Here is a 27,657-nt window from a genome sequence, read left to right as displayed (position 1 = left end):
AGATTATATGGCTAGGAAACAGCTAGGATTTGAACCCAGCTCTGCCTGATTCCAAGTCTAGCTATCTTTCCAGTCCAACATCTTACCTTAGATGAAATTTGCCATATAATAAATATTTATTAATTGATTGATTGACTTTCATCTTATTATGAATGCAAAAGAACTTCAAATATCAAATTTAGATGCTGTCCCTTTTATAAGGCATGTCTTTATTATAGATTGTATTCTTTTTTTAAATAATAGCCTTTTATTTTCAAAATACATGCAAAAATAGTTTTTTTGCATTCACCTTTGCAAAACTCTTGTGTTCCAATTTTTTTCTTCTCCCTTCTCCCTACTTACCTTCCCTAGACAACAAGTAATCCAATATAGGTTAAACATGTGCGATTTTTCTAAACATATTTCCACATTTATCATTCTGCACAAGTAAAATCAAATCAAAAAGGAAAAAAACGAGAACAAAATAAAGCAAGCAAACAACAAAAAGGCAAAATATTTTGTTGTAATCCATATTCAGTCCCCACATTTCTCTTTCTGGATGCAGATGGCTCTCTCCATCACAAGTTATAGACTGTTTTCAACAGGGCATTTGTTGTTCTATCATTCAACTGTGTCTGACTTTTCATGACCTTGTGGACCATAGCATACCAGGCCCTTCTATTGTCTGTAATATTTTAGCAAAGATATTATAGTGGTTAGCCATTCCTTGTCTAGTGGGTCATATTTTGTCAGAACTCTTCACTATCATCTGTCTGTCTTGGGCAACCCTGTACAGCATAGTTTATAGTTTCATTGAGTTTTACAAACTGCTCCACAAGACAGGGCAGTAATCCAGATAGGATCTACTGGACTTAGACTTATTTGAATAAATGGTTGCAAATAAGGACAAAGAACTTTAAATATATTAGCACAGCCTTGTGAGTAACTTAAAGATTTAATTGCTTTAAGTTTATATTTTTCCTTCATTTCTATGAGTGAGCTCATGACCAGTAGAAAACACTCCATAATTTATAAAATAAATCATCTGATCATGTAAATGGTATCTTACAACAATCTCGAGAGGTAGTTATTGTTATTGGTCTCCTTTTTGCAGTTGAGGACGTGGAGACAGAGTAGGTGACTTGCCTAATATTTATACTCATCTCTTCCCGACTCTGGATCTCTTTGTCTCTGTCTCTCTATCTCTCTCTCTCTTTTTCTCTTAGCTACCTCAATAAAGACATGATACAAATGAATAATCTGTCAGAAAAAAAAGCAATATAGCTTTATTCCTATCAGTTGACTTAAGAAAAGCAGCTATATCTTTGTGCCCGCACCTTTAAGAAAATCCACTGCCTATTAATGAGGACCTTGAACTAGATAACCTCAAATGATGCTTTCCAGCTGTAAATGTGTTATCTTAATTTCTGAATATATATGATGTCAGCTTATAGATTTTTCTCAGTATAATCATTTTCATTGTCATCTTCCAATTAAAATGGAATGTACTTACTGTATTATTCTTTGAGGTCAAGGAACTTATTAAGGAAGTTTTACTTCTGGTCTACCAAGTTGCAGCACTAAGGGAGTAGAGAGGACATACTTTTATTGCTGCAAGGGAAAGGTCAAGATTTTGCTGACTGTATTTCCATGGGAAACCTGGGCTTTTCTTTAACAATTTTTTTTTTTTGTAAAATATGCATCACAGTGTAACTGGAATACAATTTTGATTGTGGACATCTAAGGCTCTGGTCATTCAAAACAATGGATAATCCCAAACAGTAGATAATTAGAAAATCATTTCTATTTAGTTTGGCGAGTATATTGGAGCTTTATAGGATTTACTTTGCACATCTATGCTCTTGATTGAGTGACCAAGTCTATTGAGATTGTAAAGACACATTAAAAACCACCACAACAAACCATCTGCTTGTATGTCATAAGGCATTTATATAGAGTTGGTCTCCTGAGTTTCAGGGGCCAAGTTACAGTCATTCTGAAGCTTATTTATCAATCTAAGGACCTCTTGTGCTTTTTCCTCCTACATTAATCTAATAATGGTTTAATTTCTTAAGCTTTGGCTAATTATTTCCTGGATGGCTTTTTAGATTATGCCTAATATCTTTCTCAGTGGTAACTACTTTTTAACTGCTTATATTTCTCCAAAAACTGGATGATTCATTTCTTATTTTGGGAATCAGATTAGGGGTGGAAAATCATTGTTTAAAGAAAGCACCAGAAGGCAGAAGCTAGATGGCAATTAGATTGTTCAGTGGATAGAACATTGGCTCTGGAGTCAGAAGGACCTCAGTTCAGATATGGCCTCAGACACTTAACACTTGCTAGCTATGGGAAACAAAGTAGTATAATATAATAGAAAGAAAGCTGGCTTTAATAGCCAGAAGATCCAGCTTCAAATGTGATTCTTGACATATATAACCCGCATGGACTATGTCAAATCCCTGGACTTTAGTTTCCTCTCCTGTACAAGAAAGAGATTGGGCAATTTGGAACTATACACAAAAAGTTATTAAATTGTAAATACTGTGATCTAGAGATACCACCTCTAGTCCTGCATCCTTATCTTTTTTAAAGAAAGAGGTAAAGAATTTATTGTACAAGTATACTGATACCTGGGCAAGTCACTTAACTCCACTTGCTTCACCAACAAAAAAAGAAAGCAACAGACTGAGCTCCAAATGATAAAACAATTTTAGATATTCCTATCAAAACCATTAGATTGATATAATTTATGGCTCCCATACCCCTCCTTTCAGGAAGTTGGCCGTCATGCTAAAATTGGTTTAAGATGTATGCATTTATGCATGGCTCTTTGGATATTGGATTAAGATTTATTTAATTGTTATTTGTAGTATTCTTTTATTTATTTACTTGTTATTTGTAGTATTATTTTATTTCTTCTCTTAACTATCCTTTGTATGTCCACAAGGGTTCACTGAAAAACAAAATAAAACAAAACATTGAATACTCTCATCTCCAGCTCTTCCTGGCACTCTATCAATTGCCCCTCCCCCAAGGCTTTTGGAGATACTAATTTTCATATATATATATATATATATATATATACTTGAGTGAGGGAATTCAATTAATCAAGCAAAGATAGTAATCATCTACATAAAGAGAGTTTTGGGTATGGTGGAGGGATACAAAGAAGGGTAAGAAATCTAATTAGCCCTCAAGACATTTGTTGTTGTTTATCCATCATTCTCAAAGGCAACAATAATATGGGGGTGGGGGCAGTGATGCCTTGATATTCAAGTGAATTGGATTTGAGTGAGGAAGGGCTGTGCAAGATCTCCTTTTTCATTTTGCCCTCCAGAGTCATCTGGGTCCAGTGGCAAGATATAGACTGGGATGACTGGAGATGGCTCTGGATACAATAGAAGACTTTAACCTTTTTAAGCTAAGGCCTTTAGCAGGTTTTATAAAGCAAACTGTTTATCCAGTGATTTAGGCTAAGTAAGAAATGAGGTAAAGAATGGTCTTTTCCAAAACAAGCTTGCCTTCAAGGTGCTCACAGTCTAATAGGAAAGATAACAGGCATATTAAGTAGACACCAAACATAAAGCCTCCACTCAGGGGAGAGCTGTAACGAGATATGGAAGATGTTGGGGATGAAGGCGGAACCAGAAAAGACCTCATCTAGAAGGTGGTACTTGGGTTGCCTCTTAAAGAAAGCCAGAAACTCCAAGAAGTAAAGGAGAGTATCCCCAGCATGGAGAAGTGCCATATCAGTGTACCTGACTGATAGAGTGCATGGAGGATCTGGAAAGGTTGGGAAGTTAGAATGAAGAGTCAAAGACCAAGCAAGAATATCCATTTGATCTCAGAATGTTGGAGAGCCACTGGCTTTCATTTATTTAGTAGGGCAGTGACAAATCTGGACATACTCTAGGAAAATTAATGGCTGTAGCAGAGGTATTAAACAACACAAGTATGATTAGGCTAGGCCATATTAAATTGTAATTAGGAAATAGTTAACAAAAGAAATAAAAATAGAACAGTGGTTGTTCAAAAAAAAAAAAAAAGAATGGCCTTTTCTTTAGTCTAGTTAAAAAAAAAATCTACATTTACTCTGGGCCATCAGCTCTGAAAGAAAGACCAAGTGGGCTTGGTTTAGGACCTTTTTGCTGGCCAATCAATAAGAGCCAGAGGGATTTGGGTTTAAGGCATGGTCCTTAAGAAAAAAAATCTAACCCATGAATCCCAAGCTATCAAGAAAGAAAGAAGAAAGAGAAAGAAATAAGGGAAGGAAGGAAGGAAAAGAATGGAGGGAAGGAGGGAGGAAGGGAGGAAGAAAAAAGAAAGAAAGGAAGGAAGGCAGAAAGAAAGAAAGAAAAAAGAAAAGAAAAAAAGAAGGAAAACTGTGTCAAGACATTTATAGTATAGTTGGAGAAATAATCTGTACGTATGAAAAGCTAATAACAGATAGTGATATATTAAATGTTAACTTAATGGGACTAACAGTAACTGGTAACAGCCTACAGAAGAAGGAGTGATTGATACTGGCTGGGGTTCTCAGTGAAGATTTCAAGAATTCTTGAAGAGGGAGAAAAATTTGAAATTCAAAATCATACAAAAAAAGAATAATTGGAGAAATAAAATACAATTTACAAAAAAATGAGGAAATTGGATTAAATGGTTCCTGAGATTCTTTTCATTTTTAGATGTATGATTGGTTTAATTGCAAAAATAAATGTTGAAACCTATCTTTGTATTTGGAAAAATAAAATACTATTGAAAAAAAAGAGTACCACTTCATAAAATAGAAAAAGAAGTAGAAGATAGTTTTTTGAGGTTTTAAAAAAGTGGTAAGAGGAATTACAATGGCTATGGCTTGAAACCAAAGTTCAGTTAAAATGTTATCATAGTTGGACTATGGCCAGAGGGCAACCAGTCTTGCTATCTGACTTTTAGACTAACCTGTTGCTATCTTCTTTTTCAAGGACAAAAAGAACAACAGTTGTCTATCAGACTTGGGAAACTTTTTATAGTAATCTGGTATTGTGGGAATTTGAGTCAGAAAACTACCCAATCCTAGATGAATCCCCATGCAATTCAAATAACAGAATTTTCTGTATCTTATCAACATACATACATATGTGTATGTGTATATATATATATATATATATATATATATATATATATATATATATATATATATATATATATATATATATATATATATATATATATATATATATATGTGTGTGTGTGTGTGTGTGTGTGTGTGTGTGTATGTATGTATATACATATATAATTATTATTATCATTAAAATAAACAAAAGATTCAGCTCTGGCCTAGTCTCTCAACCTTTGTTTACCCCAGTTTCCTAATCTGTAAAATTTGAGGGAATAGCAGAATTTATCTCTCAGGATTACTGTGAAGATCAAATGGGATAACAATTGGAAAACACTTAGTGCAGTGAGAGGTATCCAATATAAGCAAGTACTTTATAAATATTAGTTATTTCTATTATTGTTCAAAATATATTGGAAAATATACATAAATTTTAGAGTTGGAAGAGGATTTTATTGACAATACTCCAATTCCCATTTTATGGATGAGGAAATAGAAATCAGAAATCCAATGGTTTAGGCCCATTCTGTCTCCCAGTTTAGTGCTTTTCCCATTTTATCGCCATACTTTTCCCATATGGTTATGGTTAGGCTCTGGAGATCTCAGTGGTGAGTTTTGTCAGATTGTGAAGAGGTTCAGGGCCCAGCTTTGTTCCCTCATTATAACTTTGTTCTCTTTTTTGACAGTTGACAACTTAAGGCTCCTAGATACATAGAAAGGTAAATTCAGTGATCCTTTAGAATATCCAGAGCATTGTGTTATTATATTGGAGTATCTAGATGACACAGTGGATAGAGTCCCAGACCTGGAGTTAAGAAGACTCTGTGATCCTGTGTAAGTTATTTAGCTTTTGCCATCTAGGGGAGGGAGGAGAGGTAAGGAGGGGAAAATTTGGAATAGAAGGTTTTGCAAGGGTCTGTGTTGAAAAATTACCCATGCATACATTTAGTAAATAAAAAGCTATTTTAAAAAAGACTAAACTGCAGAACAGTTGCATTTCTGTCTTGGGTAATCTCACTGGGGAGGTTCTTCTAGATATGAAATCACAGATCTGGACAAAATGAAAATTTTAGGACTTGGTACAATGTGTTGTATACACATCTGTGGAATTCACTACTTTGTAAGGCAGTCTATTCCTCTTTTGAGTGGTATAATTTAAAATTTTTCTCCCTTTATTAGTTAAATTCATTCCTCTTATTTCTACTTATTGTTGCTCCTAGTTTTTTCCTCAATCAAAAAGTTTAACCTCTTTCCCACATAATAGCCCTTCAAATTTATGTTCTTTATGCATTTTTCTCTTTTCCAGGCTAAACTTTCTTAGTTCCTTTAGCTGAACCTTGTATGACATAATTAAAACCTTGCTATCACTCTAATCATGGTCTATGGATACATGCAGTCTCATCTCAGTGCTCTTCTTAAAATGTGTTCTATTCCAAATATGGGAAGATCAGGGTATAAGAGAATAGAGCTATCATTACCCTTGATACTATGATGCTCTTGGTCTCACCCAAAAGCATACAGGGATGCCCTGGAGATATTGTGGATTCAGTTCCAGACCACTCAATAAAGTGAATATTGCAATAAAGTGAGGCACATATTTTTTTTGTTTCCCAGAACATATAAAAGTTAGGTTTATACCATATTATAGCCAATAATATGTGCAATAAATAATATTATATCTAAAAACAAAACAATGCCCATACTTTAATTAAAAATGCTTTATTGCTGTGAACTGATCCAACCATTTTGGAGAATAATCTGTAATTTTGCCTATAGAGTTATAAAACTGCATACTCCTTGACCCAGCAATACTACTATTAGGTCTGTTTCTCAAAATGTTCAGGGAAAAAGGAAATGAGCCTTTCTTTATGTTCTAAAATATTTTTAGCAGTTCTCTTCATGGTGGCAAGGAAATGGAAGTTGTGGGGATGCCCATCCATTGGGGAATGGCCAAACAAGTGATTGTGACGGAATACTACTGTGCTATAAGAAGTGATGAGCTCAGTGACCTTAGAAAACATGGAAAGACTTGCCTGAAATAATGAAGCAGAACCAAGAGAACATTGTATACAGTAACAGCAATATTGTTTGTACCTAAAAACAATTATAATAGTAACATCAGAGATCATTGATCACAGATCACCATAATAGATATAATAAGAATGAAGAAGTTTGAAATATTGCAAGAATTAATAAAATGTGACACAGAAACACTATGAGCACATGATGTTGGAAAAAAATGGCAAAGACTTGCTCGACTCAAGGTTGCCTCAGGTTGCTCAGAATTGCTCGACTCAGGGTTGTATACCTTACTTCTAAGAGAAAGAATCAATCAACTAGAAATAGTAGCATCATTTTTGTTTTTAATTTTAATGAACACAGGTTTATATGATGCTAGGATTTTAAAATATAGAAATGATGGATATGAGTGATATATAAATATACTTCACAGTATTGCTAGGAGTAGAATTTTTTTTTAGTTATAAAAGTTGTGTTTTTAGAATCACTGAATTGGTCCAACAATTCTGGATAGCAATTTGAAATTATGCTAAAAATGAAAAAAGAAGGAATTTTAGAGAAACTAAGATGAAAATGAGGGAGTAAAAAACTGATTTGGAAAGCAATTCAGGGCCAGTATGGATTGGAAGAGCTGTTATTTTAATTTTATTATGAAGTACAATCTAAGCAATTGATTGAACTAAAAAAATCTTGTTATTGTTGTTGTTTAGTGATTTCGGTCATGTTTGACTCTGTGATCCCAGTTCAAGTTTTATTGGAAAAGATACTGGAGTGATTTACGATTTTCTTCTCTATTTTCTCCAAACTCTTATTTTAGTGTAAATCTCTAAACCTATAAGAACCTTAAAATATGAAAATAGTGAATTATCAATTTTTTTCTATAAGAAAATTGCAGGAATTTTGAAAGATAATTTATTCCACTACTTTTTGATTATTTCTGGTGTTTAGATTAGTATAAGGTGGCTAGAGATTTCTAGAATCAAATACTAAGCCTTATTGTGTCAACTTCCTGTCTGTCTACTAAAATTTTGAGGTTCCTGCTTTCTGTAATTGCCATAACCTTTCTCCATACCACTGCCTTTTCTTCTTCTTTTCTTTTTTAAAATAGAAAGTAGACATTTCATTTGTGAAAGAAAACTGGACAAAAAGTTCCTCTTTTGCCTTATGAAAAATGAATAACAGTAAAATATTGCAAAATAATCTTTGTGTGGGATTACCATATTGATCAATTTTCTCAGCTACTTGTGACATTTCGTTTAGCACTTAGGATCTAATAATATTTTTAATTGTTGGGAAACTTCATTTTTTTTTTACCTTAATATGTAAAGGATTTTAAAAGTCATTATTTTTGTTAGTGGGATTAAATTTGCCAAGAGTTCTGATTAAACTTTTATTATTGCTGTAAAGAACACTAGTGTTATAATCAGGAGACCTGGATACAAATTCCAGTCCTGCCAATTTAAGGAGCTTGTGGCCTTAAACCAAGTCATTTCTACTTTTTGATCTATCTATAAAATGGAGGAGTTGGACTTTGTGAAGTCTAAAACCCCACCCAGAAATTCTGTGATTTTTATCATCTCTTCTCTTAGTAGATGATGATAGATAGTAAATGATAGAACTGAAGAATGCCATGTAGTATTTTGAATGCTTACTTATAGTACACAATGTCTTGCAACGTACTGTAATTAGATCAGAAACTTTGCCTTTTAATATTTAAGAAATGTAAAGTGGTAATATTAAAATAGAAAAAAAATTAGTTTCTGGATCTTTAAGATCTATGACCAGTCAACAGAAGAGGAATGTGTAGTCCAGAACTTTGGGTAGTCTGCTTGCAAAAGAGAAAGTGACTCTTTTCCAAGAAAATTTCAAACTTCAGAATTACTGCCCTGTGCTGGCTCTCTCTTGTTCTTGTTTCCCCTCCTTCCTCTCTCTCCTAGCCTACTCAGATATCATAAGAAACTTTCATATTTTCTCTATGGAAAACCCCGAGGAACAGAAATGTTAGAAATTTTTTTCTGGCAGTTGTGATAGGAATAGATGGAGGAGAGAGGATGCTTAGATTGTGTAACTCTTACTCATCACTGGTAGTCTGTTTTCAAGCTCAGACAGATTGACATTGTACAGACAGACAGATTGACTTTGAATACTACTGGCTTTCTGGATGTTATTTATTTGTTTTCTGGCTTGCTTGGCTGAAATCAATATTGATCTTTATATGCAGAGTCCGTGTATGCAATGGATATTGGATAACATAGATGCTATTTCCCAGTGCTGCTATCATGTAGTTGCAATGCTTCAAGTAACTTTTTAAGTATGTTTAAAGAAATAACATCACCCTTAATCCCCATTCTCAGTTCCCCACTCTTCAATACTCGTATCACTCAGTCTATTAGTGAGAAAATCAGATGAATATAAAAGCACAAAAAAGCAGGAAGGGAATCACGTTTAAGAAATAAGAAAGCATAAGAATAATGCAATATCTTCAGTACAGTGGTTTTTGGCTTAAATGAAGAGTAGACAATTTAAGAGGCTGGCTAAAAAGAGATTTGCTTTTAGAAAATATTCATAGTTTTTAGTATAGTAAAGATCTCTTAGTTTCAATTCTTCTCATTTCATTGAAGAGAAAAATTGAAGCTCAGATAGCACTGTGATGGGTTGATGGCCTGGGGTGATGACTCCCTCTTTCAACCCAGGTAATTTTAAACATCATCATTCTCATTTATGTAGTACTTTTCATTTTTCAGAACACTTTTAAGACATTAGATCACAGTAGTAAATAATGGAGATGGGATTAAAATCTGGCCTAACCTATTCTGGTGGCTCAGTGGATAGTGAACAGGTCTGAGTCAGGGAAGACTTTAATTCAAAGCCAACCTCCAACACTTACTAGCTAGGTTGTTTATTGTCTATTTGTCCTTCGCCTGCAAGAGGACCATGACATCAGGGAGGTGATGCTATGACCTGCAAGTGAATTGATTTTAATTGAGGGAGGGCTTAAGAGAGTTGCATTAGTGCAGAGAGTTCTCTGAGACTTAATCTCTTCATACTAACTGGACCTTCCTTTGCAACTTGGGTGCTGAATTCCAGCCTGGAAGAGGAGACTTAGAGATGATCTGAGAGCCTAGAAGTTGTGGATTCTCTCCTTGGACATGTACTGACTGTGTGACCCCGATAGTTACTTGATTCTTGATTTTTCTGTGTCTCAGACAACTCCCTTAAGAATTGCAGAACCAAATCCAACTTCCTTTATTTGCTCCAAATCAGATGCTGACCTTGAAAATTTTGGTGTGTTTAGTTTTCGGGCTCTTGTAAGACGTGGTCTTGGTGGGCCCTAATTTAAAAATATGAACCCTAAATAAATAATTCATTGCTACATTATTCAGCAGAACAGAAGTTAAAGAACTGACTCTAAAGTTTCCTACTCTTAGGAACTTGGGAGTTATTGTCACTCTTACAAGGGATTTCCAGTCTCGATGCATGTGACAGAAAATGTCATTGCCTGCATTATATAATAGACTCTATACTGCAATTTGGACAGTTCGTGTTTTTAGTAATACTTCTAACAGCCCTAATTTTGGATCTCTAAAGTGTATTAAGAATTCTGAGCAACACAATGACTAATGATTTCGGATCTATGATGATCCTCCTGGAGACAAATGGGTTCAGGGTAGAGAATGGGATGTATTTCTTTTAGATGTAGCCAGTGAAAGAATTTGTTTTGCTTGGTTATGCATACTTATTACAAAGGTTATATTTTTCTGTCTTTCTCCCCATCCCTTCTCCCCCTCCCTCCCGCCAATATGGGATGGAGTATAGAGGGAAAAAAAAGAAAAGAAAATGAATTTTTAAGATTCAATTTTATTTTTCCTCCAAATTTTCTCCCTCCTAAATTGAGAAAGCAAGAACAACAAAAACCATTGCAAGCATGTTTAGTTGAGCAAAACAAATTTTATCATTAGCTATATACCAAAAAATACCTCTAAAGTTGCATTCTTGAAACCATTCTTTTGTTTTTGGTCATTACACTGATTTGAGTTTCTTATTAAAAATTGTTTGTCTTCACAATATTATTATTATTGTATAAATTGTTCTGGTTCTCCTCATTTTACTCTTCATTATCTCAGATTTCTTTGAAACCATCCCTTTCATCATTATTTACCACACAATAGTACCATCATATTCATATTCTATAATTTGTTTAGTCATTCTCCAATTGATGGATACCCTCTCAGTTAAAAAATGAATTAAGTGAAAAAAGCATTAAAAATCCCCTCTGAATAGGGGGACTTATATACTTTATGCAGCAGGCCACAAATTATAGAATTAGATCAGAAATCATTCTCACCTAAACTTCATCATTAAATTTACATGTTTGCAGTGAGCTGGTAGCCTTGGTATGGTAACACTTGGTGGATGGAGTTCTGCATCCCCATCTGCATAAAAGATGGTTTGTTAGTCAGGCATGAGCGTGCATATAATATGGGTAAATACCAGCATTATCTCTTTGTAAGTTTTCAACCTTTGAGTACCTATTGATATGCATAGAGTTCTCTGAATTTATTTCTTGGAAGTTTCATTCCTTTAGAAAACATGTTTTTATTTTCTCTTTTAAAATAAAAATTAAATTAAATTTTTTAAGATAAAAATCTACCCACTCCCACCCCCTTTCTACCCCTTAGAGAAAGCAAGACCCATATGATCGAGGAAAACAAATTCATATATTGGCCTTGCCCCCCCAAATATATCCCCATTTAGTTCATCACTTCTCTCTGGACATGGGGAGCAAATTTCAACTTGAGTCCTTTGTAGTAGCGGTTAAAATGGAATATTTAAATAATTAAACTGTGGTTTATGTACCTTTGCTCCACGTTTCTATTTTTCAGTGACTTTGGACAGATTTCTTGTTCAGTTTTGTAATGGCTATCACTTCCCCATTGTCAGGCCCCACAGGAAAAATAGAAACAGTTGTGCTCTTTTCTGCTTTTGTGGAAATTCTGATATAATAGAAAGTGCAAACACCCCCCCCCCAAAAAAAAACCCCACCACTCAACATACAGTCATTTTCTTACTTACCTTGAACCCTGGACAAGCCCAGGAATTAGACAGATGTTCATGATGTTCTTAATGTTGAAGTTGGGAAGGAGACCTCAAAAGCTTGAGGTCATAGAACAGATTTATAAGGTATCTCAAAATAATTTGCAGGTTTGAACCCATTTTCTAGTCACTTGGCAAAATTTTATTGTAATTGTAATGCCATTTAAGCGAACTAAGTTCCAAAAGAAATTGGCAAAGTGCTAAGAGAGAGGAAACCCTTTAATCCAGCTTTCTATCATTGATAGCTAATTCTATGGCCCAGAGGTGTGGTCTCCTGAATTTGGTTCTCACTGACCAACAGATTATCTATCTGACAGTCAGCAATGAACTGAGGAGTGGTTTATTCACTTCTCTCTCTGGAGTTTGATTTGTGGGACTACCCTAAGGCCAGAAGCTATCTGACTGAGGAATGGTCTATTAGCTCAAAAAATCAGGGGACTTTAAAATCATGGCTATATTACATCACTAACTTGCCAGGATTTATTGACTTTGGTCTTTGTGCTGTGAAATTAATGATCTAATGGAAAAGAATTTCTGAAACAGTTTTCTGTAGTTGTCAAGAGATGTAGATCTCTTCGTTTTAGTTGGATGAATAAATCTGCTCAGTGAGAAATTAGGCAAAAAGCTGTGAATGGGAGTTCACTTTTTAGTCAATCAGCAGGTATTTATTGAGTCTATTCTGAAGCTCAGGTTTAACCATATCACCCCCAACCCAATCAATAAACTCCAGTGGCTCTCTGTTACCTCCTCTTTCTCTTTTAAAGCTTTTCATAATCTGACTCCTTCCTACCTTGCTAGTCTTCACTCTTCTCCAATTAAGAAGCAAAATAATTGGACATAGGTTATTCATGTGCAATATATTTCCATTAGTCATGTTGTGAAAAAAAATGAGGACCCCCCCTATACATTGAGAAAAATAAAGTAAAAAAGTTACAGATTCCCTCTATTCTTTCTCTGGAACTGAATAGTATTTTTTTTTATCATGAGTCCCTTTGGAATTGTCTTTGATCATTGTATTACTAGATTATTCACAGTTGAACATCATATAATATTGTTACTATGTACTATGTTCACTTTACATTAGTTCATATGAGTCTTTCACAGTTTTTCTGCAAGCATTCTGCTCATTTCTGCACAATAGTGTTCCATCACAATCACATGCCACAATTTGTTTAATCATTCCTCAATTTCCCAATTCTTTGCCACAATCAAAAGAAATCCTATAAATATTTTTGTACATATGGGTCCTTTTCCTTTTTTAAGAAAATCTCTTTAGTAATAGTATTTCTGGGTCGAAGGGTATGCACAGTTAATAAAACTACTCTTTAGAAGCTCATGATTTAGTTGAAGAAACTAAACATATGCAAAGAAAATTAACACATTTAACAATGACATGAGTTAACTTACAAGTCATTGTCCTAGGCACTACTGCAATACAAAGTAGACAGCTGGAGACTGAGGGAAAGTTTAGTACTGGACAAGTACTAAATCTGAGTCATCTCTGACTCTCAACAAGTACTAAAGACAAGGACTAAACTCTGAGAGAGTTTAGTAATGGACAAGTACAATCTGAGAGTCATCTGCACAGAGATTAGGGTTGAAACTAAGATCAGGAACTGAAATATGGTATAGGGGGAAAAGAGAAAAGGGTCCAGGACAGAGTCTTGGGGGACATTTAGCAATGTGCTGGCAGCCAGCTCTCAGAAAGAAAAAAAATATACAGGGCACACGTTTAAGTTTTTTTCTTCATTATTCACTTTTTGAATAAACAGAATAAAAAAGCAAGCCCTGATTTAAAGTATTTGCTGATTTTTAAAGTGTAAATAAAGTGAAAAAATATGCCAATTTTCTCATGAACCAGTTTGGGCTGGCTTCAGCACATCCCTGTAGCAACAGAAGGAGCAGTCAGAGAGGTGGGAGAGAGAGTGCGATATCATGGAAATCTAGAAAAAAGAGGGTATTAAGAAGAGGGTAATTGACTGGATCTTGAGAGGTCAAAAAGGATGAGGTATGAGAAAAGGTCATTGGATTTTGCAATTAAGAGCTCTTTAGTGAATTTGGAGAGAATATTTTCTGTTGAATAAGGAGATCTGAAGTCAGATTGCAGAGAATTAAAAAGAGAATGAGAGAAAAGGAAGTGGAGGCACCTGTTTAGCATTTGAAAAATCTTATGAGAGTGACAGGAACCTTAAGATCTTTGATAATGTAAGCCATTTCATTTAAAGTCTTTTTTTTTTTAATTAAAAAACCTATTGCAGCTTATTCAATCTTCTTGATTTGAGAGGAAAATATAGTAAAGGGCTCTTAAATATGAGTAAGGATTGCCTCATTCTGATGGCTTTATAACCACTCCCAAGAGAAATGTTTCCATTCATCTTCCCCTCCCCAGCAGGATTTCTGCTTAACAATGGGACCCTCCCCACTCCCCAGATGTTCTTAGGTATTACTGACTGTTTCCTTTCTTCTCCCTTCCTTCTTTTTCTTTTTACCAGGAAGGGAGCAATTCCATGGTCTTGGGTCTATGTACTGCCGAGGAGCTGCCGCTATTATTCTCACCTATGATGTGAACCACCTGCAGAGCCTCATTGAACTGGAAGACAGGTTCTTATCTCTGACAGACACAGCCAGCACGGACTGCCTCTTTGCCATTGTGGGGAACAAGATCGATCTCACTGATGATGTTGCTGTGGAGGATGGAGCAGAAGGTCTGAATGACCCTGGAAAGGCCTCTGGCAGCTGTAACTCAGCCAGAGCCCCGAAGCGAGTTTGTCTGGATGACGCCATGGCTCTTTATAAGAAGATTCTGAAATACAGAATGTTAGATGAAAAGGAGGTGCCAGCTGCTGAAAAGATGTGCTTTGAGACTAGTGCAAAGACAGGCTACAATGTGGACTATGTGTTTGAAACCCTGTTTGATATGGTGGTTCCAGTGATTTTGCGCCAGAGAGCTGAGGGACCTTCACAGACTGTGGATATCACTAATTACAAACCAGCAAAACAGACCCAATCTAGATGTTGTGTCTGAACCATCAAATGCGTTCTTTTTAGACTTTCAAACTGTTAATAATAATAAAAAAAAAAAAAGCTTCCAGTGAAAGTAATTGAGCTTTGGATAGGAAAAAAATAAACATGGGAGAAATTAAGGAACTGATATTTAGAATCATGTTTGGGGAAAGAGCTCCATGGAGAGAGCTATTCATTAAGAAAGTTCTGTGAACTCTTATCTTTTGTGGGTTATCAATAATTAGGAATTATTTGTGATAATAGATTTGCAGTATTAGGCAACTGACCATTCCATGGTTTTCACTTCATAGTGGATCTAACATTTCTTCCCTAAACCAAGGTTCTGAGATTTCTCCCTGTGATTGTACAAAGACAAATTACCAAAGCATGTGAATTATTCTTGAACCTTCTGTTTCTGTCAAGTTGCACTTTTTATAAATATTATTTTAAAACATTTATTCTCCTTGTAATTTAATTTAGACCTTTCTTGCTTTTTAGTATGTTTTTTTTATGAATTATGAAAATGACTCTATTTGTCTTTGACTCATTGAGACAGTTGTTAAATTAGTGTTCTCTTGAGAGGTAGACTGACCATTTGGTTCCCAAAAGATACCTTGAGGATGACTGAGGAAAAGGGAGATGAAATAAAAGTTCCTGTTTCAAAGTCTCCTTTGAAGACTCCCAAGGATGAGTCCCTTGGTGGGAAGAGGGTAGCAGTGAGAATAACACATCTGAGACAGTTCTGATGAGTTGAACATGTTTTATTTGAATTTGGGGAAGCACATAACTGTTGAAATAAACGCCTAAAAATCCCCTTGTCAAATTGAAACATACATGGACACAAATTTCTGAGCAACTGGATCAGTTGTTGTTAAACAAATTTTTCTTTAAGGGTAGATGTGGTTTTAAGAAACAACTTAAGGTCAGTTTATCATTGATGCTCCTTAATAAAAATGTGCCATTGATAATATTTGATCTTAATTTCTTTTTTAAAAAATAGCTTTTTTACTTTTTTCAAATACATGCAGAGATAGTTTTCAGCATTCACCTTTGCAAAGCCTTGTGTTCCAAATTTTTCTCTCTCCTTCCACCCTCCTCTAGACAATAAGCAATCCAGTATGGGTTAAATATGTGCAATTCTTCTAAATATTTTTCCATATTCATCATGCTGTGCAAGAAAAATCAAATCAAAATTTAAAAATCATGAGAAAGAAAGAAAAATTAGCAAAGGTAGCAAACAAACAACAACAAAATGAAAATAGTATGCTTTGATCCACATTCAGTTTCCATAATTCTCTCTCTGGAATGATCTTAATTTTTAAGGTTGTTGCTGTATATCCTAGACAATTCTTGTACAACCATATTTTTCTTTGTGAAAACTGCCAGTGGCTTTGGCTATTGTATTTTCATGGGTTTAGTTCTTTAGTAAGAGGCTAAAAACTTGTTTTCCTCAAAATGCCTTTTTATTCATGATTCATATCCTTTGGAATATAGTCCTGGGAAAGGCTTCTCTGAAAGGATTTTTAAAAAGAGAATTATATGCAGTTATAACATCATAAAATTAACTAAATAAATGAATTTATGAATCAGTAAACATTTATTAAGTACCAGACACCGTGCTATGTGCTGAGTATATAAAATAAGAAAAAGGACAGTCTTTAGACAAGTCTTCTTGAGTCAGTCTCTCAAGTAGCTTACAGTTTAACAGGGGAAGACAATACACAAAAGGAAGTGGTGAGGGGGGAATCACCACAAAGGTGGGCATCATGTTCTGTGGAGTCCAGACCTAGCAGAAATGCAGCTGGGAAGTGGAGAATTATTAGCTGGGAAAGTCTAGATATAAAGGAAAGCTTTGGGAAGAGCTCCACCACTCACTAGCATGACAATGAGCTTTCTGAAGATCATGTTCTGCTTAAGGGATTCTGTTCCTTGGAGTCCCAAGCAAGCAAATGGGAAGTGTAAAAGTTTAAAGGGAGAGGATTGCATGGAATGACTTCTAAAGGCATATAATAAAAAACAAAGGGGCTAGACTTTAACAGCCTTTCCAGATCTAATTCTGTGAATCTTTCTTTTCATGATTCTGAATAACTTACAGCCTGTTTCTTATTGTCTAATCTTGGGTACGTGGTGTCCACAAAGTGTCATATTTTCCATCAACTTCATTTCCTCAGGTATGTTCCCAGGGGTTGACTGCCATAATAAACTGTGAAATGTGAAATCTATTTTTGAGTAAACTCCAGTTTTTTAGTTCTTGATTACATTGAGGCAGCACTGTTGCACTGTTCTTGGGAGTTAGGATAAACCTGAGTTCATATCCAGCTCTAAATCTATGACTATAGACACTTTCTACATGAGTAACTTCTTAACACATCCTTTATATAGTAAAACAGGAGGGTTGAAGGACTAATTCAACTCAATAGCATTTAATCAGAACTTCTTAGGTTTTCAGCATAATAAAAATGTCACTAAACATCCATTGAGCCCCCAGCTGCCCATTTCCACAGTTGTGTCCTCAATTATCATCTTCAAAAATAAAAACTTTAATGTCTTAATTCAACACAGCCTTTAAAGCTTGCACTATTTCCTTGTTTCCCAGTAATAATATCTAATAGAGGCTAACATTTATACAGTCCTTACTTACTATGTGCCAGGAACCTTGTCAACTGTTTTATGCTTTACCATTATTATCTCATTTGATCCTCACCATAACCCAAGGGAGATAGATACTATTATTTATTCCCATTTTACAAATGAGGAAGCTGAGGAAAATAAAGGTTAGGTGATAGCCAGGCAATGAACACACACACACACACACACACACACACACACACACACAGAGGATGGTGAGCTTCATGAACTGAAAGCAATGTACCAGTTGTATTTTTCCTATATCTTCACTTGCCCCAAAGCCAATAGTATGTTAGTAAATAACTATTGGATTTCCTGGTAACAAAAGACACACATATGCACTTTTTAAAAAAAAAAATAGTGTTTTATTTTTTCAAATACATGTAGAGATAATTTTCAATATTCATTTTTGTAAAACTTTGCATTCCAATTTTTCCTCCTTGTCTCCCTTACCTGCTCTCTCCCCAAGACAGCAAGCAATCTGATATAGGTTTGATATGTGCAATTTTATTAAACATATTTCCATATTTGTCATGTTGCACAAGGAAAAAAAAATCTGATCAAAAGGGAAAAAACCACGAGAAAGGAAAAAAAAACAACAATCAAGCAAACAAACAATAAGAAGAAGGTGAAAATACTATGCTTGGATCCACATTCAGTCTCCATAGTTCTCTCTCTGGATGTGAATGACATTTTCCATCCAAGTCTGTTGGAATTGCCTTGTTGAAAAGAGCCAGGTCTATCAGTTGATCATCACATAATTTTGTTGCTGTGTATGATGTCCTTTTGGTTCTGCTCACTTCACTCAGCATCGGTTCATGTAAGTTTTTCCAGGCTTTTCTGAAATCAGCCTGCTCCTCATTTCTTATAAAACAATAACATTCCTTTACATTCATATACTGTAACGGATTCAGCCATTCTCTGATGAGCATCCACTCAGTTCCCAATTCAAGGACAAGATTTAACAACAGTTTAGATATAAGAGGTGAGAAAGATTTAGGATTAACACACATCTACTTTTAACTTTAATTTGCACCATTAATTTTTCCATTGTTTTCTTAAATTTAGAAAAAATTTAAAAATCCAATAAACCAAGCCCAATTTGTAGTTTTTACCCACTTTTGAGGCACAAATGCTCACAATGAAAATTTAATCACTCTCCTAGTCAAGTGAGTTTCAGCACACTTCTGCTGGCAGCCTCATTTCTTTAAGGCACAGCTCAGTCATATATATCTGTTACACCCTGGACTTCATTGAAGCAGCTACTCTCACTGTCATGATTGAGGAACTGTGTTTCTTGCATGTTTATGCTGTCAGTCTCAACTTTCTGGCTGGGACTGAAGGCTCAGACCTCAATACTGAACACAGAGAATGACTCTGTAGGTCACACAGTTATAAGTATTCCTGTAATATTCCTGTATTCTGCTCAAAAATCCTACTAGTGGACTTATTTTTAATTTCTATTTTCTAATATGGGTTCTATATGAATGCTGTGTATACATGCATCCTGTTAATTATTCCCTGCTGGATTTGCATGTTTTGGGAGAGCTAATCTCAGAACAGCCACTTTCCAGTGGAATCCACAAAATACTGAAAGGATATTCTAAAGAAGGAGAAAAGAAATATTTAGCAGAAGTTGGGGTTAATTAACACTCTGCTTTCTAAACTTTCCCTTGGTTTATGCAGACATTTAGTAATGGCATTCAGTATTTCACAAGTTCTCACGATGTCTTTTTGTCCATATGACTAAGCAATCAGGCAGTGTGGTGCTTAAGAGAGCCAGCCTCCAAACCAAGGAGAGGTGGATCTGACGTGTTCTTTGTTCTTTGTTCCCAAAAAGGACCATGACATTAGGGAGGTGATTCCATGACATGCAAGTGAATTGGATTTCAGAGGCTGTGCAAGGTCACCTGTCTCACTTTCCCCTCCAGAGCCATTGGGGCCAATGGCAAGATATAGATCAAGGTGACTGGAGATGGTCCTGGATGAAATGGGAGACCTTGGCCATTTTAAGCTAAGGTCTTTAACAGGTCTTAGTTTGACTGAGGCCATACCCATTCAATGATTAAGGCTAGGATGGCAATTGAGGCAAAGAATCTCCTCTTTAGCTTAGTCCCAAAAATCTAAATAAATAAATGAATGTGACCAAGAAGAGCAAGAAGACCTCTCCTTGCCCGACTCCAGAGGCATTAAATTCAAATAGAAATGGATCTCTATGGGCCACATATTAATTTAGAAAATTACAAATTACCATTATCTATGTTATATTTTAAAATTTATTTTGTTAAATATCTCTGTTACATTTTTTTCTCTCAGCTATATTTTAATCTGGTTCAGGCTCATTTGTAAGAGCATGGGAAAGGAGTTTGATACCTCTGTTCCAGACAGATCTAAGACTGTTATTTAAATGGCTAAGATGGTACTGAACTGCACAGGTAAAAAGACTTGCCTAAATCATTGAAAAGACAAATCTAGTCCACATCCTTATCCCTATTGTTGGAGTCTAAAAATAACCTTTCTTCTAAGGATCAAATGTTCTGTGTTATCCCTTCTTCCTCTCCATACCTATTAGTATTCTGTTTGATTTGGCTGTTGGTGAGAGCTGAGCTTTTTACTTTTTCTGGATGGAAGCTTTCCTTACTGGCTCCTCTCTACTGCTTTAATAATCAGGTTTTCCATTTCATCTTTGTAGGAATTTTAAGACCAGAAGATTTCATTTAGTGAACTGATTAGGAAAAGTTCTAGGCTACCCTACCCCATCAACTTCCCCAACCCAGCTTATCCTTTCAATGGCCTTGAAATCAGTAAAAATGCCCTTCTTTCTCCTCTGGCTCAGTTGGCTGCCTCTGCCATTTTGGCTTGCTTCCAGTGTTCAGCTGTTTTATCACATGTATCTGGATCAAATATTGGGAAGGTAGAAAGGCAGGAGGAAATTAGGACTCATATAAGGCACAGCCTGAATTAAACTGAGTAAAGTGATTAATGGTGGGATTTGGAGGACAGAATAATTATGCTTCCCTTTCCTGCCCCTTTGTTGTTGTGCTTCCCTTATATTTTACCCCAAATGTTTTACCATCATGAATCATTTTCTTAGGCAAAACCACAAAGGCTCACTAGATGTGTTTGTGGAGGTGGGGTGATGGGAAGAAGGTTAGGGGAATTTCCACCATCATTCTTCCCTTATCAGGAATTCACTGATCCTATTAGCTAATTTGGTCACTTGTGGAAGGAGGGAAAAACCATGAGGTGCTTTGGAAGGTAATTTTTCTTGATAATTGATCTATGTGATGGGGGAAGGATTGAAGAGGAAGAGACTATATTCTATGGCTCACCAATCGGATTTCCTAGGGACACTCCAAAGAAACCTCTAAAACAAGTGGGCCTGGGGGATGAAGGAGATTCAGTTGGCTGGCCAAAAGTGAAAATAGTATGCTTTACAATGAGGTGAGTCAAGACAATTCCAATAGACTTGTGACGGAAAGAGCCATCTGCATCTAGAGATACAATACTTTTCTTTAAGCTAGTCACTGATTAGGAAGGTGGGCATGGAGCTGATTAGGACTGATATCTTCAGTAATTGGTTTTGGATTCAAATCCTGCTTCTGTTACTTAACAATATATTAGAATGGGATCAGAGTGCGAAGAGATTAGAGAAGCTATCATACCCAACTGCTCCTATTCAACAGATGAGGAAACTGAGGCACAGTGACATTAAAGGATTTGCCCAGCATTACGAGCTAACAAATATTAGAGGTGGGATTTTAACCCATATCTTCCTTCTTGGGTTTTATCCTCTCTAATATTATCCAGTACATTATTCTGTGATCATAGATTCACCTATTTTAGCTTTGGCTTTTTTATCTGTCAAATGAAGAGGTTGGGCTAGATCAGAAATTTTTATGTTTTATAAAACAAACAAACCAATTTGACATTTATTTAAATATGACTTCCTTAATAGTCTATGTATTTTATGCATTTTAAAAAATGTTATTTTGAGAAGAGGACAGATAAGGTCATGACTTGTTGGACTTCATCAGGACCATAAGTTGCATTAGACTGCTAAAGACATGCAAAGAAGGTTAAGAACTTCTGGATGAGATTACCTTTGAGGTCTCTTCTGACTCTCAATTTTGTATTGCTTCTCTATCTCTGTACTCTATTAGTAAGCATTTATTAAGTGCCCATTGAGGACCAGTGAAGAAACCCCACCCCATTTAGAAACCTGAGCCTGCTTCCCTGGGGCTCAGCTCTGCTGTTAGGAGAAGTGGTTATTTCCAACTTCTGCTGGGACATTCAGTTTCAAAGGACATATGAAACTGTGACAACAGAAGCCTGTCTTGTGTGTACATTTTAGCAAGAAAGTCCCTCAGTCTTCTGGGTCATGGGGGTTGTTAAGCGGGGTTGGAGAGAAGATTAATTACTTTCAGACATGATTCCTTATAACAGAGAAGAGTGTACCGATGAATTACTGAATGAGACTTCTTCTTGGTTTTGTATTTTGATTTTGTGTAATCTGTGAATCCATCTGGGTAGAGAGCTCTTAGTGGGAGAGCTCGAAATGGGATTGGGAGAACTCTCCAGGGTGCCTAGGGTATTGAGTGGTTAGGATGCTTCAGAGGTTGGACTCAAACCTCTCTCCAAAGTCAGCTCTCATCTTAGTGCCTCTCATAGAATGCAATATGTGCCCCAAATCCTATAAGAATAAGTGTGTTGGATTTGGAGTCAGGATAGACCTGGGTATAATTCTTGCCTCAGATCCCTATTTGTCATATGACTGTAAGCAAGTCACTTGGTGTTCAGAGTCACAGTTTGATTTTTTAAGGCTAGCTAGCATCGATGACCTTCCAGCTCTTTATGATCTTTTGATGTTTTCAAATATATTCTCACATTCTTCTCTCTAAGCCTAAGGGGTCTTGTTCTTCAACCCTATAGAAAGATGGCATTCTTAGATCAGAGATTCCACAGGCACTCACACTTAACATCTTTAGGATTTCACTCAATATTGAAACTTGGTGGTTGTTAGACTTGAGTTTAATTGCTATTTCTCTTTCTCTTGAATTTACTTAAAACATTTTTAAAAAGTCATTTTTCAAGTCAAATGAGTTGCCTCTGGTGAAAGATTCTTTGCCAGGAAGGAGACAAATTAATATGAGTGCAAGACAGAGCTAGAGGGGTGGGCAACACATACTAACAACCATTTGAATTTATATATATATATTCCTCTTTTCTGTTTGGATGTTTTTTTTTTCCCTAAAAGCATTTTATTTTTCCAAACACATGTAAAGATAATTTTCAATATTCATTTTTGTAAGACCTTGTTTTCCAAAATTTTCTCCCTCCCTTTCTTACTTCCCCCCTCCCTAAGACAGCAAGCAATCTGATATAGGTTAAATATGTGCTATCCTTTTAAACATATTTCCATATTTGTCATGTTGTGCAAGAAAAATCAGACCAAAGGGGGGAAAAAATCACAAGAAAGAAAAACAGACAGTTGTTGAAAAGAGTCAAGTCCATTACAGCTGATTATCACATAATCTTGGTGTTACTGTGTACAATATTCTCCTGGTTTTGCTTGCTTCACTCAATATCAGTTCATATAAAGCTTTCCAGGCTTTTCTGAAATCACCTGCTCAGCATTTCTTATAGAGCAATAATATTCCATTGCCTTTGCATACCATAATTTATTCATCCATTCCCCAAATTATGGGCAACAAAAACAATCCCAAAAGATGCCAGTTGACTTTCATGTTCCAATTAGGTCATCTAAATAGAAACCAACTGGTGAGTGAGTGCATGTGTGTATGTATTGTAATATATTCAGTAAAAGAAATAGAATGTTGCCTTTCTACCTGCATAGGTATGCTCCAGTGGCCAGAGGGCTGGTTTAGGAGTTAGAAACAGATTAATCAACACTCCCATCTCCCAACTACAGGTATTTTCATTGGCTCTGCCGCATGTATGGAATGTTCTTCCTCTTTATCTCTGCTTCCTGGCCTCCCTGCCTGCCTTCTAGTGCCAGTTAAAATCCTGCCTTTTAGAGGAAGCCCTTTTTTTAGATTTCTCCTAATTATGGATCTCTCCTAATAATCTATTATTGTTAAATGAGCCCTTCCTTCTATTGATTATTTCCAATTCATTCTGTATATAATTAGTCTGCACATGTCCTTTATGTATTATTTCCCTCATTAAACTCTGAGTGCCTCGAGAGTAGGGGTTATCTTGCTTTTCTTTGTATCCTCAGGGTTTAACACAGTGCCTGACACTAGTAAACACTTAATAAATGGTGATTTTTTTTTTTTTTTTTTTTGACATATCAAGTGCCTCCTAGGTGTCTAGTGCTTTCTCAGGCCCTGAGAATTACTCTTCAATGAAATATCTTCTGGACAGTCACATAAAAAGTCACTTATATTTGAATATAGTTAAATAGGTACTATATCTAGGAGTATATAAGACTATGTAAACATCCATAATAACTAACTTTTATTCACTTAAGGTTTACAAAGTACTTTATAAATATCTCATTTTACCCTCACAACAACTCTAGGAAATAAGTGCTATTATTATACACATTTTATAGATTAGGAAAGTGAATCAAAGTGGTTAAGTGACATGCTCTGAGATGAGATTAAAAATCCATGGATTCCTTACCCCAGATTCAGCAATCTATCCATTGTAACACTTAGCTGCTAAATATATGTATATATATTCCAAGAAGACCTGGAAACAGGGTCTAACTCTGACACTTTAATTCTGTGATCCTCTGCTAGTCACTTAATCTCTCAGTGTTCAGGTAAGTCTCAGAGACTTATATTCAGATATATTCAGATCTGTGAAATATTCAATATGTGTGACATATTCAGATCTGTGGAAGGATTTCTTTACACCCAAGTGTATAACAAATCACCCCCACAATCATATATGCACATATATCCAAATAGATGCGTATGATAAATACTCTGTGTCTATATAAAATATCCCCAAAGTAGCAAAAATGCTACTACTTAGCTGTCATTTAATATTTGCCTCAGTTTCCTCATCTGTAAAATGATCTGCAGAAGAAAATGGCAAACCATTGTAGTACCTTTGCCAAGATACAACTGAGTTGACAACAACATGTGGGAAAAAACAGATCCTGGCCTCAAGGAGTTCCCAGTCTAAAATTTTTGTATGGCCAGTGCCTAGTACAGAGCTTCTAAAAACTTAAATGCTTATTTTTCTCTCCCACTTTCCAAATATTTACAGGGCATTTAAATTTTGTCCCATAAATTTCAGTGTAGTCTCTTCATTCCCTGTGGAAAGGCATATTTTGGGCAGACCTGAGATTTTAACAGTGCCAGTAAATTCCTGATGTGAAGATTTCCTACACAGATTAACCATTCATTTGCAATTTATGTAATCTGGAGAGCAGTCTAGGCACTGACAAATTAAAAGACTTGCCCAAGGTCACACACAAAAGAGACAGAATTTGAATTCTGTTTTATCTTGCCTCCAGGCCAGTTTACTAGGTTGAACCCGGACACAATGCCTTTTATTAAGTATGTTGCAGATACTTAACATCCGTCTTTGTGTTGGATTGAGTCGCACTGGCTTCTGAGAAGCTTCCCTCTTTGTGAAAAAGGACCAGAAGGGAATGCCCCATCATTAGTTGTGCTCCTCTGACAGAACTCAGATGAGCTCTTTTCCCTTCTACATCTCACTCTCTATAACCTATGTTCTTAATTGATTGTTTGTACTGGATATTTTTAGCTTGGCAGTTTTCCTGAATCTTTCCCACTGGAACAAGCCAAGAATTTCTCTCTACTGCTGTATAGATATTTGCAGAGAGAGAAATGACTGTTTTCCTAAGTATTCCTATTCATTTGCCTGGGATGAAGGCTCTGCATCCCTCAAATTCAGGGAACATAGAACAGTGGAAGATACTGAATCTGGAATCAGAAGTGTGGGGTTCACATGTCAGCTCTATTATTTGCAACTTCAGGCCTCAGTTTCCTCACCTGCAAAATGAGGATATTTGACTGCATGATCCTTTCCAGTTACATCTGATCCTGTTCTTTTTACTATTTCTGTGCCTTCCCTCCCTCCCTGGGCTAAAATAAATTCGCTTCATCACTCCCAAGACTTCAATGACTCAAGTCTTTTTTTCCCCTTTTTCCCCCAATCTGTTTTAGATCTTCAGAATGGCAAATAGATAATTGGTTGACTAGATCAAGCCAAAAAGCATTTTTTAAGTGCCTACTATGTGCCACGGAGGAGCTTAGTGGTGCAGGGGATAAAAAACTGGGTCTAAAGTCAGAAATATTGATCTTAAGTGTCCGAGGTCAAATTTGAATTCAGGAAGATGACTCTAGCTCTGACACTCTGTCCCCTTGCACCACCTGGCTGCTATGTTTACAATATGCTTTTCAAGTACAATAAAATTAAGATGTAACTTTCAAAATTGTTGGGCTTGTCATGCATACATTTCAATAGTACCTTCTTTTGTATACCTGCTCTACCTTTCATCATCTAGCATATCTGCTGCTGCAGCATCCTGGTTTAGCATCAGTCAGTAGAATTCATTGATGGTTTTGTAAAATGAATTTGGGAGAGAGGTGACTCCAATTTTAGAATTCACCCAGCTTTTAGTCAGGGCTAACTAATACTCTCAGGTCTTTTCTTGAGTGTTGAGATGCTATTCTCGCAAAATCCCTATACTCAAAAACATAAAGAGGACCAGAAAGGCCTGTCTTTTGGATGGCCAGATTCAGAGTTTAGAAAACTTTTAATGGGAAATCTCTAGTCCAAGGATTCTTCATCTGGGGTTTATAAGCTTGTTCCTTCCCCTCCCCCCTGCACCAGTACTTTTTAAATAATATTTTATTTTTCCAAATACATGGAAAGATAGTTTTCAACTTTTGTGAAATCTTGTGTTCCAATTTTTTCTCCCTTTCTCCCCAAGACAGTAGGCAATCCAATATAGGCTAAACATGTGCAGTTCTTATGAACTTGTTTTGTGAAAAATGTTTTGACAAGTGTGTTGTCGTTCAGATGTGACCTGTTCTTCGTGACCTCATTTAGGGTTTTCTGGGGAGAGGTACTGGAGTGGTTTGCTATTTTCCAGCTCATTTTATAGATGAAGACACGGAGGCAAACAGGATTATGTCTAGGGTCACACAGCTACTAAGTGAGGTCAGATGAGTCTTCCTGACTTCAGATTCAGGACTTTTATTCACTATAACATTTATCTACAATATTTTCTCTTGTATTTTATATATTTAAAAGTTTTAATCTCAGAAGGGATCCATAGGTTTCAGCAAACAAACAAAAAAGTAAGGACCTCTGATCTAATAACTACTTTTAAAGTGGCATAAATTTGCAACTTTGGATCAGTGGGATTTTATTGTTTTAAGTTTACATTTTGTGGTCCTACTTTTTTTTTTCTCATTAGAAGTTGAAACATAATTTTGATCTTGTGCTTCTGACCTTATCTATACCAGCTTTAAGGTTGAAGACTACATTTTGAATAGAACTTAACTGTGAAACAAGTCAAATTAGCAAGCATTTTATAAGCACTGTTTTTGTTCTGGGATATGTACTAAGAGCTGGACCACAAAAGGACATCAAAAATCTAAGAACCAGACAGGCAAAAATTTCAAAGGGTCAATTAACTGGGGGGTGTGGAGGGATGCTTATCTTAGCTAAAGAGGAAATTTAGGAACAAATATTGTTTTTGATGGTGTCCCTTAGAAAGTTGCTTAATTTATTCAGAATATAATGGCAAGGAAGCTCACTCAATTCCCTTATTTATTTCACCAAACAGATTTTTTTCTTTGAAGAGATTTAACATAAAGTTT

General features: G+C 35.7%; 1 protein-coding gene across 1 annotated transcript in view; it reads left to right on the top strand.

Moving 5' to 3' along the window:
• RAB20 (RAB20, member RAS oncogene family) overlaps positions 1-17,418 on the top strand; it is a 49,399-nt gene extending 31,981 nt beyond the window's left edge. Inside the window, exon 2 of the mRNA XM_074299533.1 lies at positions 14,686-17,418. Within this exon, the coding sequence (XP_074155634.1) occupies positions 14,686-15,218 (533 nt within the window). The 3' untranslated portion in view covers positions 15,219-17,418. The remainder of the gene's footprint in view (positions 1-14,685) is intronic.
• The last annotated feature ends 10,239 nt before the right edge of the window (positions 17,419-27,657 follow it).

The sequence above is a fragment of the Sminthopsis crassicaudata genome, chromosome 3, assembly GCF_048593235.1.
Source record: "Sminthopsis crassicaudata isolate SCR6 chromosome 3, ASM4859323v1, whole genome shotgun sequence".
Taxonomy (NCBI): Eukaryota; Metazoa; Chordata; class Mammalia; order Dasyuromorphia; family Dasyuridae; genus Sminthopsis; species Sminthopsis crassicaudata.
This window is presented reverse-complemented; position numbering and strand designations above follow the sequence as displayed.